The sequence below is a fragment of the Rousettus aegyptiacus genome, unplaced genomic scaffold (assembly GCF_014176215.1).
Source record: "Rousettus aegyptiacus isolate mRouAeg1 unplaced genomic scaffold, mRouAeg1.p scaffold_m13_p_6, whole genome shotgun sequence".
Lineage (NCBI taxonomy): Eukaryota > Metazoa > Chordata > Mammalia > Chiroptera > Pteropodidae > Rousettus > Rousettus aegyptiacus.
The window spans coordinates 102371761-102387492 of NW_023416309.1; the positions used below are offsets into that span (position 1 = coordinate 102371761).

General features: G+C 33.7%; 1 protein-coding gene across 5 annotated transcripts in view; it reads right to left on the minus strand.

Annotated features, from left to right (window-relative positions):
* CDC27 (cell division cycle 27) overlaps positions 1–15732 on the minus strand; it is a 56216-nt gene that overhangs the window by 18390 nt on the left and 22094 nt on the right. For 3 of the 5 annotated variants that reach the window (XM_016139850.2, XM_016139851.2, XM_016139848.2), the window contains 8 exons: positions 12408–12505; positions 11507–11661; positions 11190–11401; positions 10108–10222; positions 7011–7126; positions 2727–2826; positions 1545–1752; positions 1166–1338 (listed from right to left, as the gene is read on the minus strand). In XM_016139850.2, coding sequence (XP_015995336.1) covers positions 1166–1338; positions 1545–1752; positions 2727–2826; positions 7011–7126; positions 10108–10222; positions 11190–11401; positions 11507–11661; positions 12408–12505 — 1177 coding nt within the window. The remainder of the gene's footprint in view (positions 1–1165; positions 1339–1544; positions 1753–2726; positions 2827–7010; positions 7127–10107; positions 10223–11189; positions 11402–11506; positions 11662–12407; positions 12506–15732) is intronic. The other 2 variants (XM_016139849.2, XM_036222233.1) reach the window with 1 other exon arrangement.

The following is a 15732-nucleotide window of genomic DNA, read 5'->3' on the forward strand; positions in this document are numbered from 1 at the left end:
TCAGTGACTTTGCCAAACACAACTTTTACCTGTATATCAGTAAAGGACCGTGATCCAAACCTGGATATTCTAGCAATGAACAAGGCTTTCCATCTACAACTCTTTTTTCTTTACTATACAAATTACATGAACAAGTATCTTCTTCCTTTTTTCTCTACCTGGAAGAACATTTTACCCCTAGACCTTTGCATGGTTCATAAAGGAAGGAGTGGCCTTCTTTTTCTGAGCATGCTTTTTAAAAAATAGCACCATATTTCACTGTCCCCTAATTTTCTTACCATGATTCACTTTTTCTTCCTATGACTTACTGCTCCCTGTCTTTATACATTTATTGGCTTACAATCTGACTTTTAGCAGAACTAGAATGTAACCTCTATGAAGACAAGAAACGATCTCTCTACCTGTATCGAAGTCTAGAAAAGACTTTCGCTAGGACATACATGCACTCTCATACACACTGAAAAAATGAACTGAAAGTAAATAGGCCAAAAAAGTAACTTTATTTGTTTATATTAGAGAAATTTTATTAATATGCAGCGTGTTTTTTTTTTTCCTTTTTCTTTTTTTAAGTTTAGAGGGTGAGAGGAGAAAATGCTTTGGAAGGAGAACTGGGGAAAAAATTTAAGTTGAAAATCAGACTTTTCTTTGGCTTCAGGTTAATTATTTTCTCCTTTTCTGGTATAAATAATAACTTAAGCAACGAATGTCATTAAAATTAAAAGGATAAAAGCCTTATGATAAGCACACTGTGTTCTCAACTACATACAATTTTCATCATAGCATCCCTTGAATTTATAAAATGTATTAAATGGCAAAAATTCACCCCGTAAGAACTCTGAATATAGAAAGAATTCTGTCGATATCTATTACATGGTAAATAGATATCTTCAGATCCAAATAAGTAGAGTACAAATGTTCCACATACGAATGTATGGATGACTTGGATTCTCTATAAATATATCTCGAGTAACCCCCAAAGAATTTAAATTGCTCGCCTCTTACCACAAGAAAGAACTATTTATAAATTATAAATACCAAGAAAATAAATACAAAGACATTACATAATAAGTATTGACCTTTTAGACCTATCCTTCTCAAGCACAGATATTTTAATTAAATTTAAATTATCTGTAGAAAGTGATATATAACTGTTTTCTATACTTACTTGCATATACTCTGAAAGTTCAAAATAGGCCCTTCCAATTTGGCACAATACCCAGCCAGTATTGTAGTGATGAGAAGGTAGGTGGCTCAAGATATTTATAGCTTCTTTGCAGTTGTATGAACACAAAGCTAAATAACCTTTCCCCATTTCACGAAGAAGGCTCATCAAACCTTCTAGGAGAAAAAAATGTAGTAAACAAAGGAGAAAAACATAATAAAACAGTTTGGTATTCTAGGAAGGCTAACTATGAAATAATTCATTAAAAATTGCAACATGTATCTAGAAAAACTGAAAGGCACTTAAATGAACATAAAGAAATTTATTTAAAATATGCAAATAAAATAAAATATAAAGAAGATATTAAACATTTAGAACAGACCTGCTGCTGCTTTCTGTAGATTAAATGCCTGGATCTGAGGTGTGATTGTGGAGATTTTTCCTTCTGAAATGATGGAAGAGTCCAATTTTGTAATTTCCAGGCTATCATTTATGTTAGGTTGAGTTATTCCTCCTTTATTAGTTTTACTTTTTGTTTTTCTGTTTGGGATTTTAGGTGGAAACTTCATTTTTAATTTTTTGCTATTCTCCTATAAAAAGCAGGAAAGCCCCGCACGGGTTACACTCATGGATTTTAGACATTCCCCCAACCCTTTCTCAGATATCAGATAAAAATAAATGCACAGTCTTTTACCCAGGTATATTTTTCTCAGAAGAAATTTTATAAAGACAAGTCTTTAAAGTCATTAATTTCAAATGAAATAATTCTGAAAATAAATCATATTAATAGAACATTTAAGTTAAATTAGCATTAAATATTGCTCTTTCCTGAAATTATATCGCTTTCATTCATTATTTAAAAATAAGAACATAAGCGGATGCAATACTACCTAATTGTCTCTGAGCATCATATTTGATGGTATAAAACTGTTAATCTGTATATGTCAGGATAAAAAACTGTCTATAATATTTGTCAATGGACCAAGAAAATTTACCAGAGGCATAATGAGGTGCTCCAATTGTGCAAAGAACACAGAAAATTTCCATTTATTCTTCCCCCAATTTTCACCAATGATAATATCTGCTATAACCATAGCGTATCATCAAATCCAGGAAACTGGAAATGGTACAATACTATCAACCAAACTACAGATCTTATTTGGATTTCATCGGTTTTTAAATGCACCTTCATTTTTTGGTGTGCGCAGTTCCATGAATTTTATCATGTTTGAATCACAGTGTAATCAACTGCCACAATAAAGATACAGGACTGTTCTACCAGAACACAAAGAAATTCCCTTGTGCCGTGCTTTCATAGTCACACCTCTCCTGACCCTAAAACTCCTAATAATCACTGATTTGCATTCCACCACAATTTTGTCATTTCGACAATGTTATTTATTAAAGGACTGAGAAAATTTACAAACGCTATAGATGACCCTCCAAATTAAAAAAGTTTTAAACAGTTACTTAATCCACTTATTAGAGATTGTGTCATCAGTGACCAGAAATTTTAGAGGGGGATGCATTAGGTAAATGTGACATGCAGAAATCTTTAAATTACCTTGGTTGTAGAACTGTCACTAGTAAAAAGTCGTGAACTTCTTCGAGGCAGTGCATTTGGGGGAGATGTGATAGTGGGGCTCAATACCTGAGGAGTTGTACTAAAAGAAATTATAAAAGTAGACTTTTCTTTAGCATTTTATTTTATTATTACTTTCAAGTATACAGTACACTGGTCAGACATTTACATAGCTTTATGAAATAATCCCTCTGATTACTCTATGGCCCATCTGCTCTCCACTCAGCCATTGTATTACTGCTGACTGCTTTCCTTATGCCATACTCCTTATCCCCATGACTATCTATCAACTACGAATTTGTACTTCATTAGCCCTTCATCCCTTTCTCCCAGCCCCTCAACTCCCCGTCTCTTTGGCCGTCTCCAGATTGTCCTGTACATTTGCGAGTGTGTTTTTGATTAGTTCTTTTTATTACTCAGATTCCTCAAATAAGTGAAAAAGTAGACTTTTAAAAAAACTCCATTTATTAACTATCACTTCAATTCAGGTAATTTGAAAAATATGCATTCAACATGTTTGCACTCTAAAGTTGATGAGTTTGGTTAGTCCTTTTCTCGTCTATGAAAACGCAGATTTAAAAACTATTTGTGTTACCATAAAATAATGAAGATTATTACAGATCTTCCCTCTATTTGAAATTGCTACTTTGAACTTAAAACAATCCACATAAAAATTCTAGGTCAATAAATGGTTAACACATCTATAAACCAATTTTCTCTAGCCCTCATTTGAAACTATAGCAAATTAGAGAAAAAGGAAAAGACAGTTGGACACAGACAGTCTCAGTGCAGGGATATTTGCCAACAAATTCCACCAGAACAACTGACTTGAGAATTTACTTCCCTGTACATTCAGACAGATACATCAAGATTTATAGAGCAAAAGGAATCTAACAATCACTTGGATACATTTTTGACTTTAAAGGCAACCCCTCAAGATACAAAAATTCCATTCTTAGAAAGCAAGTAAACTTAAAACCTAAAATTATCTAATTGAGAGTAGGAGAGTCTATGGAGTAAAGTATTTACAGTTTATACAGTTTATGGGAAATCCTAAAAGTTACATGAGTTTGGGTCAAAGAGGTTACTGAAAAGAGATGCTGAGCAGTACATAAAGAAATACCCAGGTTGTCTTTAATCCTTTCAAAAGGCAGAAGCACAATGTAGGGATTTTAGCAAGTGAGGTCATTTGGGTTGAATGATTAATTTTTTTAATGATAAATTTTAAAATTAAGGCTATTTTAAAGAACAGTTTAAGATTTACAACAAAATTGAGGGGAAGGCACAGAGATTTCCCATGTATTCTCTGCCCTCCCACATGCGCAGCCTCCATCATCAACATCCCCCAGAGTAGGACAATTGTCACAGCTGATGATCCTGCTCTGACACTTTATAATCATCTAAAGTCCACAGTTCACATTAGAGTTCACTCTTGTTATTGTGCGTTCTATGGGTTTGGACTAATGTATAATGACATGTACCCATCATTATGATATCATACAGAATATTTTCACCACCCTAAAAGTCCTCTGTGCTTTGCCTATTAACCCTCTCCCTCCAACCTCTGGCATCCATTGATTTTATACTGTCTCCATAGTTTTACCTTTTCCAGAAACTAATTCATTTTCCTTTAATTATTAGGAACAGTTATGTGTCATTTATACAACACATGTGAATTACATTTTGTCAATAAGATTACCTAATTATAGAAAAAAGTTCAGTCTGAGAAGTGGGAGGGAATAACTTCATAGCATGGATCAGTTTATATGTAGAACAAGCCTGAAAAGATGCTGAGATTGCTTTAAAAAGACAGAAGCCTGAAGGAAGGCAATATCAATCTCAGGATAGTAGTGAAAATAATTAAGAGGGTTCTGGAGTTGGGGGGTTAAAGAAGACAAGCTCTTTCTATTTTATAATTTTCACCAGGTTCTGTTAGTTCCAAAGGGCAATTTGACAAAAAGGAAAAAAAAAATGCTCTAAGTCTGAAAGGCACCAGAAAAATGAAGCAGGATACCGAGTTCGAAACATTGGTTATGCCATATAAAACGTGTCTATTTTTATAGATCGCCTCTGTTTAACTAGGAATTTGACAATGAAAGGTGTGTGCACCAGAATCAGACTGTTTAGATTTGTAATCGGGCTCTCCCAACGTACTAATGTGATTGTGTGCTGTTATATTAAACACTTTTTAAACAAAGTTTTTGTAAATGGCATCCTTTTATGGCTTTGTAATAAAATATGGAATGTCCTAGTAGTTATTAAAAAATGGCCTGGAAAGATTATAGAAATGATTTTTAGAGGATAGCAGTATGTGTAGAAAATGATGACACAAACCTTCTTGGGTGATTTAGCTGAGAGTACTATGTTATTCTAACCATCTCCAAAAAAACTCAAAAACAAATTAACGAAAAACCCACAATTTTTTAAATAGTAGACTTCTGCCAATTATGAGAAGTGATATAGACCAGATTTATTTTCCCATCTTAAACTGTAATACTGAACAAAACATATGAAACAGTGTTTTCAGACATTGGAGAGAGGGCAGCACATGCCTGGAGAGTTCTGAGGATGCAGCGCAGGGAAGAACACAAACACAGCTCAGTGGTCTCCGTGTGCTAAGAATTCAGGGAGGCCAAGGCAGCTAGAATTTGCAGGTCAGGGTACCCGAAAGGAAAGAGTTACAAAGAGAGGAACTCTAAAGATCCATAGAAGGCTTCCCTAGAGTCTTCAGTCCAAACTGGCCAGTGCAGGTATTTGAGTGTTTTACCTTGTCTCTGTCCCAGGTTCTCAGGAGGAAGCTTCTAAATCCTTAGTTTCCCAAGAGATAGGAACATCGTTATTATTAATGGTGGGCCCTGGGACCACACCTGAGTTTATGCTAATGAAGTGACTCATGATGGACCCCCAGTTTCAGGATGACAAAATAAAGAGTAGCAATTTAATAAAGCAATGTTACAGGTTGAATTATATCTCCAAAAAGATATGTTGAACGTCTCACCCCCAGGACCCGTGAATGTGATCTTATTTGGAAATAGGGTCTTTGCAGCTATAATCAAGTTAAGATGAGGTCACTAGGGTGGTCCGTAATTCAAGAGTACGATGTCCTTAAAAGAAGAGGTAAATCTGAACACAGAGACGCACAGGGAAGATGGCCACATGGAGACAGAGGCTGATACTAAATCATGCTACCACAAACTAAGGAATGCCTAGGGCTACCAGAAGCTGAAAGAGAAAGGAAAGATCCCCCTCTAGAGGCTTCAGAGGTTGTATGGCCCTGTCAAAACCTTAATTTTGGATTACAGTGTCTAGAACTGTGAGTAAATAAATTTCTCTGGCTTTAAGCCATTTAGTTTGTAATGCTTTGTTCCGGTAGCTGTAGAAAATTAACTTAACATAGGCAATAAAGGAGAGAAAATGGAATCAGTAATACAAAAATCACAAAATTATTACTGGTTGATGCTCATTATAATATATTTATACATTACTTGTTTAGTTTTAAGTAAAATGTATAATTCAATAAATTGTTTAAATATTCTTTAGGATTAGCATATATTCAGCCTATATCACACATTGCCCTATAGAAGGTCTCAGGCTCCTTATAACGGAGCCCCGTGAAATTACTGTCACCTATCTTTCAAGCTGGCACTCATGAAGACACCCACCATCTTGACATTTTAGAAATATAGAGGCCTTTTATATAATCAAGGTATATGCACATGTGTGGCTGTTTTAAGACTTATGGTACACGTTCACTATATTAGGAGACAGAGTATCTTCCTTTTAAAATATTAGCTATAATTTAGTTTTGAGTCCTTGAACAGGAAAATAAATCCTATTTAACACCGTTTCTGTATGGAAATGGATTCGTTATTTGAAGATTTACTGGAAGATTAGTTTTATCATGTTTATAAAAATGTATAATATGGGAAGGGGAGAATAAAACCTATCTGTACTTGACCAATGGAGAAGGTGGTGTAAAAAAGAAAATTATTTTGGAGTGTTCAAAATACCGAGTTTAAACAAATTCACGAGACAATCAGAGTAAACTAAAAAATATTTTAGCTAATTCTTATCTTGATTTGCATTATAATACTCAATTAAAAATTAAACTAGTTTTTTTAATAAGTTAGAAGTCTCAAATTGGACAAACTCAAAATTTATAATAGTCACTCTAGAATTCTTGGGAGAGTCAAAACCTGCCTAAATTGAAATATAAGCATATTAAGGCAAGAAAAACTGAACAATATCAAATACCATAACAAATACCTTGTTTGTGGGCCAGAACTTTGTGTTTGTGCAACGAGAACTGGAGTCACCTCTCGACTATTTCCACTCTGCGAGAAGACAGACTTTGTTCCAGTTTGGCCGATTCTGGCAACAGACTGTAAAACACAAAAAGTCTAAGGTTTATGAAATTATAAATTGTGTTATAAATGATAAAAGACACTGTGCTGCTTCCATCTTCATTTTCCCTATTGCGTGCAAGATTTCATAACACACACTGCCATCTGAAAACACGAACTATTAATGTCATTATCAATGTTATATTAGAATGAACATCAGACTACTTCCACATTTTAACCTTAGTATTTTTATCTTTATCTTACCCTTTCATCTTTCACTTTAGTTTCTAAAAAAAGGCTCAAATTTCCTGAAAGCCATTTATTATATATCTAAGTGCTGAAGAATTTTAAGACTGTTATAGTCTCAAGATTTATGATTTAACTTAGTATACATAAAAAATAATAATACAATATTTTATATTCTGTCTTTGGCCCTTAGTAAAAACAGTTCTATATAGGTATCCCCCACTTTTTGAATGTTTGTGTTACACTACTTTGCTTTTTCAAAATACCTACATTAGTACCTGTTTTTACTAACCAAAAGAAACCTGAAGAGGATTTTCCCTTTTATGAAAAAAGGTGGAAAGCAAATAGTGTTCAGCGTCTCTTTTGCAGTGAGCTGGTACAGAGGCATCATGTGCCCCAGCATGACAGCAGCATCGCCAAGCTCCCTCCCTGGGAACTACACTCAGCATCTCAGCATCAGCTACCATAGCTTTGAAATGTGTCTGTGAGCATCTGTGCTTTATCTCGTTTAATTTTGTGCATCTGTTATAAGATGTGTCCTAAAGTATAAGAAGAGCCTAAGAGAGCTCGTTAAGATATTATGCTTAGTGAAAAACTGGATGTAATTAAGTGTTTCAATTCTGGTGAACGAAATAAAGACATTGTGCATATGCTGAATTTGGGGTCTAAAAATGCTCAAATTTTTTCCATATATGAATGGTGACTGTTTCTTGCTTTAAGCCAGTTTGGCTTACAAAGGTTTCATGAATACTCTACTTTCGGATAGTGGGGAAAACCTATAGCAGAGGAGTATATCAAAAAAGAAATTATCCAATTATTTTCAGATTCTAAGGATACTGCTCTTAGAATTAATATTTCTTTCCAGTGTATTCTATCTTTCATTAACCAGTCTCTCCTCCCTTGGAGGGGGAAAGAAAACTTTGCTTGTCCCTTTCTGTCTTCTCTAATTTATCACCTTATTTCTATTCATTTTCTCACTTATCTTCACTATAAAGTGATCTATGACTATTGTATTAGTAGATATTTAAAATATTTTTACTACCAGATAATTTTCTTCAAAACTTGACTGCTACTTTCATAGTCACTATACATAATTCTCAAACTGTGCATTACAAATAATCACTAACAATCATTTTCTCATCAGATATGAGCCTTATTTTAGCTTTTCCGACACTCGCCATCACTGACCATCTCCTCTTTTTGAAACTCATGTATAACTTCCAGAATAGTATAGTACCTTTATTATTTGTCTTACCATTTCATTTGCTAACACCTCTTCCTTCCACTAATTGTATTCCTTAACTACTCTCTCTTTCCCTAGGAGAGCTGGCCATTTTAACAGCTTTAATTATTATTTCTATTACTAGGCCATATTCTTTCCTCTATGATTAACTATCCACTGAATATTTTCACCTAATCTACCACCACCTCAAAATAAAACTTTATACTTCTTCCTCCTCTTCCTTCTATATTCACCCAAGGGACAAAACTTAAAGTCAATATTGGACCTTCCTTATTTAACAAAGAACTAACTATGTACTGCGCTCACTACTCGGTTTGCTATTTTGAGCTGATACTGCATACAAACCTAAAAGTCCAGCTTTTCTAAGAATGTCTTGTAATAGGTTGAGAAGAGAACACAGGCAGCAGAGGATGAGACAGCAGTGGCTTTTATTACCTGGCACTGAAATCATATACCTCTTCAATGCCTAACTTGTCTTTGACTGAGGTGGTTTGCCTGGTTTTGGCTTATTTCCCCCACCATGCTACTACTATGCCTCCTCATAACTATAATAACTTCCACAATTATATTTAATTCTCATAACAATATAATAGTTGGTAGTTGCCAACTTTCAGAAATCACATTTAAAATAATCTACACGTTAACTACTTTGTGGTCCCTTTTTACCACTCTTGGAGTTCCTTTGTCACTGATTAAGGAGCTAAAACAGAAAATCATATTTTACAGACTTTATGGAAGTTCCGGAGTAAAAGAGTAAAAACGACAAGATGAAACATGTCTTTAGGAACGTAAGGGGGCTATATTAGTCATTCCACATACTAGACTAATAAGACTTATTTAGCTTCGATTTCTTAAATATTTATTAAGCACGGCAAATGGCATTTTACACACATAACCTAATTTAATTCTCACAGAAGAAACTCTGCACCACAGATATCTTGTAAACAAATGGCACTCTAGCCTCTACTGCCGCAGACCATTATAAAAGAACATTATAAAAAGAGCTTCAAAACTTGTTACAATATATTTTTAAGAATACTGTCAAGTATTTTTCATTTTATTACATATTTACTATAAATTTACTACACACCTATTAGGATACACCATAAGAATTTTACTATTAGAAATAGCTGGCTTTATGTGAATCAATCTTTTTTTCATTTTAATGTTAGTATAATTAAAAACAAATGGTGGTAGGGACAATTAAAAACAATGGCATGTATAATTTCTTATAGTCAAAGAAACAATCTTAATTTTATAAAAAAAGAAAATTAAAAGTAAAAATCTGAATATGCTATGCTGAAATAAACTATACTTGTGAGGTATAATCTTATGTGGCCGAAAGAGCAACCAATTTTGTGTCTCCAACCATAACCAGGAGGCTATGACGATGATAACCTTTTATATTCAGATCAATAACTCTAAGGCAACAATGATAATATAAAGTTAGAGTCTCCCTGAAATTCCTTTAACAGATTGGAACTTTAATTTCTTTCATCAATACCCAAACTATATGTTACATAGAAAATACCTTTTTTGAAGGGGCTCCGGTGGGTGGCACGTCAATTACAGAAGATGTATTAGTGTAGTTTTGTAAATAGGATCCATCTCCAGGACTTGGGGTTTCTAATGGCAAAATCCCAAAACTGAGAAGAGGTTGAAATCAAGGTGTCAAAAAGTCATCAAGGCATATATAAAGCAGCAGTATACTTAAATTAGAAGGTCTAAAAGGAAGAGAATGGCAAATCAGTCTTGGGGGCAGTGAGGATCTAAGGGGCAGATTAAAAATAAGCTGCGAATGTAGACTATTCCACCCACCAAAACTAAAATTAAAAAAACAAACAAAACAAAACAAAAAAACAATGAGACAAGACTAAATTGAGCAGTAACTACTGATCTCAAGAGATTTATTAGATATAAAGAAGAGTGGCCTTTACAAAGGCTAAGTTCTAAATGATCGAATTACTTCAAATTCCTGGAATTTACGGGATTTAGATGCTACTACAGAAAAAAATGTCTCTAGAGATCACTGATTCATTTTTGGATTCACTGAGTTGTAATTTCATGGTTATGCTATTTTAGTAGATCTCTGGCCCTGTTCTAGCATATAACATTTTATTTAGATACGTTTGAAGATGTGTCCTCAGGGCTGGGTTCCTGCCTTTATACATACATACACATCTAATAACTTTGACAAAATATTTCATATTGATGGGTGTCATTCCCTCCTCCATGTTTTGGAAACCAGCACTTTAACAACAACCGCTGCTATAGCTCTGATTGTATCATAGGCATTCCAACATTTCAAGAGGTTCATTGCTATTCACTGATACACAGCCATAAAGACAATATCTTTTAATGTATACACTAGCTGAATAAGGCACATTTAAGAGTTTTAAATTTTCTCTAATATTTAATTATTTTTATCATAGGTACTATATTATTTTACTTCATTTTCTGAAAACAGAATAGATCCAGTATTGACTTATTAAATGCCTCTATTTCAATAAGGATTTAGAAGCTGCTATTCATATAAATTTATATTACTAATAATATGAATTATTATAAGATCATTTAATATTATAACACATTTTAAACTATCTTTTGTCTTACCTTGGGGTTAATGGGCTAAGAGCAGCTGGTCCTCCTAATAAGCTTCGACCAGTTTTTGGTTTATTTTGAACCTGTTTAGATAATATGGAAGTTCCTGTTCCAAGAGGGACAGTATCTGGTGAAATTACAGCTGAATCAATATAAGATACTGAGGAATCTGTATTCAAGGAATACTTTGAATTGGAAGATTCTAAATTCAGTCTGTTTAATTCCTGAAACAGAAAATTTCTACCATGTCATTTACAATACATTATTTAGTTCAGATCATCCTTTTTAGTTTTCATGATATTTTGAATACTAGCGTATGATACACTTACAATTGTGTCCTGGGGTGTTTCCGTAAGAACTGTCTCAGGCTGTCTGTGAGATAAATTATGATTAGATACTACTGTTGTGCAGGAGTTGGGCAGACAGTTGCTAAAGTTATGTAAAGATGTTAATTTAAATGTTTGGTCAGGATCTGGCTTTTCACCTGTGAAAGGAAAAAAAAAGTTCTGAGTAAACGAGGTTTAATGTAAAAAGAAAAACAATTAAAATAAAACAGTGCAAATAACTCCTTAACCAGAGTTTTAAAGTTCTCCTGTCTGTTTCAAATTTACCTCCCCAAAGCCCATCCATCAATTTACTGCAAAAGTTTACTCCTAAGATAAAACTGTAAATTTAGGAAATAAACAAAACTGCAATGACACTGATTTTAAATATAATAAGTCACAGGAAAATGCAGATTTCTATTTTATAGCACAAAGCAAAGATCCAGATCTCATTTTGCTCAAGGTAAGAAGTGAGGGTAGAGTTGAAACCCAGTAGATATTACAGCAAATTTTAAGCACTTCCACGTACACAGACATGACAGTGTTTTAAAATGATCCTTTATGCATCCTAGAGCACGTACACTGATACACTCTTTCCCCATATTTTCCAGGTTTTATTTATATAACAGTTTCTGCTTTGGGGATTGATTCTATTTATTTCTTATCCAGAAAGCTATTTTGTTTTGGCTAGTGTTATACTCATAATACGACTCATTCTAGGACACAAGAAAAGCCACATTATTCCTGAAATATGATTCCACCTTATTTTTTATCTCAATTTTAACAACCTTTAGCTTTGAAAAATATTTTTCTTATGGATAATTTGTATCGCTTTTCAAAAATTAAGCAGGGGGAGAAAAAAAGAGGAAATGGGGGAACCCTCCCCATGCCACCTCTACAAACCTACCTATTTCACATAATGATTCAAAGGGGGACCAGAGGAAAGGATTTAAACTAAGGCTCTTTTGGTAACATTCTGATCCTTTGGCAAGCCGATCTGTCTTGCTGTAAAGACAAACGAAGAGATTAGACAAGCTACAAAATCCAAAACACTTATAAAGAAATGTGTGGTAAGTCTTATAAAGTTCTGAGAACACTCTTGAGCCTTCCCTAGACCACCAATTTCCCCTTCTTACCATCCTCCAATCACTATTAGGGCAGTTCATGTCAAAAGTTAGGTGAAAGAAATCAGTATAGGAATGGAAAGGAATGCTAACAAATAAATTATGATTGTGTTCTTAAATATTACGACTTTCTTGGAACAATCTGGAAATTATTAGACTAGCATTGTTACCTCCCCAGTTTTTAAATGGGAGGGAGGATGGGGTTGAGGGTTAGTAAGACTCACTGGAGCGTTCAGGTAAATAATATTAATTATCTGGTCTGAGGTTGAAATTCTTAATTGTCTAATGGAAAAAAATTGAGATACAGTAATTCTTCACAAAACTCAAAGGTTTTATGAAGGACTAGATGGCATCTAACCAAGGTTTTCAAAAGAACCCCAAAATGAAACTATCATAATCTGTTTATGTGCTATCAGTATAATCTCAGAGAACTGTAAAGAAGGCCTCCTTGGGGAACTGGATATTAGTTTGCCTTACTTCCAAATTTTGCGAATGAGTAGAAACTAAAATAACGATGTACTAAAGATAAGAAAGTACCACCAGCTGACAGATATCTAGCTTCCTACACCTGCCTAATTTGATCCAATAAACACATGGACAAAGAGGAAAGCAGGAGCAGACAGTAGACTTTCAGAAAATATAAGTAAGTTTTATTGAAGTCTATACCTAAAACTCTTTCTATGAAACCTGTTAATGGAAAAATAATTGTCACAAGAATTATGTAATCATTTACCAAGGAATGAAGGGTAACAAGAATAGGAAATGAAGAGGAGACATAAAAAGGACATATTTTTCAAAGCAGCAGGAGTGGAAAGTGGCAAATCAATGCTTGGGAACTTTTAGCTTAAGGCCAGGAAAAGGAAAATAAAAAGTGAAATCTCAATGTTTTAGGATTATCTCAAGCTTCCAAAAGTTCTAATTGCTTCTCACCTAAACTAATTCGTGTTAATAGTCCCCTTGTTTCTTTTATTTAGCCTTTGCTTACATGGTGTAATATAAAAGACACTTTTATTATAAGTTTTAAAAATGCATGGAACAGAGTGTATGAATTATTTAATGGCCGGAAAAGTGGTGGACAAACTGATTTAAGCAAAGATAAAACAATCTATTCAAGGAAAAATATTCTGAAAATGTATCAGGTGATCCTTTGTGATGAAAATCCTCTTCTTCAGTACTACTTAAATTTTATTTTCTTTTTACTTTAGCAAAAGGAAAATTCTTTTCAACTTTGATAACCTGGCAAGGCTAATTTTTATAAGCCATGATCTGATAAGCAGACTATAAAACAGAAGAAATTTAAAACAAAATTAGTGCCTGCTAAGATTAGATACACACATATATACACAGAGATAGATATAGATGTATGTATAAATAACATAGGAGCTAGCTGGGGAAGAAGCCAAGTGGAATTATAGCAATCTAATCTGTGAGCTAAATCTCTAATTATTCATTCAATAGAGAGATAAAAAGGGAAAAAGATATTTAAAAAAATTAATTAATCTGCTTAGAGTATTCCAACTTTACATGGACTTTCTACTAAAGCCCAGAAAGGAGTTTCCCAAATAATTGGGGTAAAAAATTATTTAGAGGGTATTGGGAAGAAACAGATTAATTTAAAAACTAGACTTAATATCAGCTGTGTTCTAAACATAGAAGTCTGATATGCTATTGTAGACAAAAAGATCAATAAAGTATCTACCAAAATACTGAAAATAATAAGATAACCTAACAAGCTGTAGCTATAAAACTATATAACACCTATGTATCTAGATTACTGGGTACAATTTTGGTCACAGGAGAGGCATATGATGGTTGAAACGCAAAGCCAGTTTTTGGAGCAGGATTGTCTCCCATTAGATATTGAAGCTTTTAATGTTTATGAAGAATTAAAGAAAAAAATTCATCCTTACTCCTCTGAAGAGGGGGGAAAACACCTTCCTTCTTCATGCTTAGGACCTGATTCAACTATAACTTCAAAAACATTTAATAATCTTGCTTTAAAGTAATTAGTAATACATATACAGCATTTTAAAAAAATTTTAAACACTTTATTTTGTTTTATTAGACTTTATTTTGAAAAACTTTACACTCACAGAAGTTTTAAAAATAGTAGTATTCCCAGGTACCCTATACCCAGCATCCCTCATTAACATCCGACATAACCATAGTACAATTATCAAAACTGGGAAACTGACAGTAGTATAATATTGTAAACCAAACTACAGACTATTTGGATTTCAGCAGTTTATCACGCACTCATTTGTTTCTGTATATAGTTTTATAAAACTGTATCACATGTATAGATTTGTATAACCACCACCACAATCAGGATATAGAACTATTTAAACATCCAAAAGAAAGTCCTTCAGCTCTCTTTTCATAGCCACAATCTCACCCTAGCTCTAACCTCTGAGAACTAATGATCTGTCTCTATCACTATAATTTTCTCATATCAATGCTATATAAATGGAATCATTTAGTATGTAAACTTTTGCAATTGGCTTTTTCACTTGCCATAATGCATCCAAGTTATTGTATTTATCAATAGTGTGTTCTGCTTTATTGCTGAATTGTAGCCCATTGTATGTAGTTTGTTTATCCATTCACCCACTGAATTTCGGTTGACTCCACTTTTGGGATTTTACAGAAAAAGCTGCTGTCAACATTTATGTATGAGTATCATTTTACATTCCCATCAGCAATGTGTAAGAAATCCCGTGGCTCTGCATCCTCGCTAGGACTTGGTATTTTTTTTTTTAATTAATTTATTTTTTATGGTGACATTGATTAGCAAAATCCAATCAGTTCAGCTGTACATCTTAATAGTAAGGTGTGTATATATTTACACTGTATGTTCACTTCCCATAGTTAGATTTCTGTCTGTCACCACATATTTCACCCCCTTTACCCCATCGACCTCCCCGCTCCCTTCTGGTAACCACTCGTCTATTGTCCACGTCCATGAGACTTGGTATTGTTGATAACAGTTTTTATTGTAGCCATTCTAATATGTATGTAGTGGCTTCTAATGGTGGTTTTAATTTACCTTTCCTTAAATAAATGGCTAATGATTTGGTATATCTTTTCATGTGCTTATTTACTATTCAT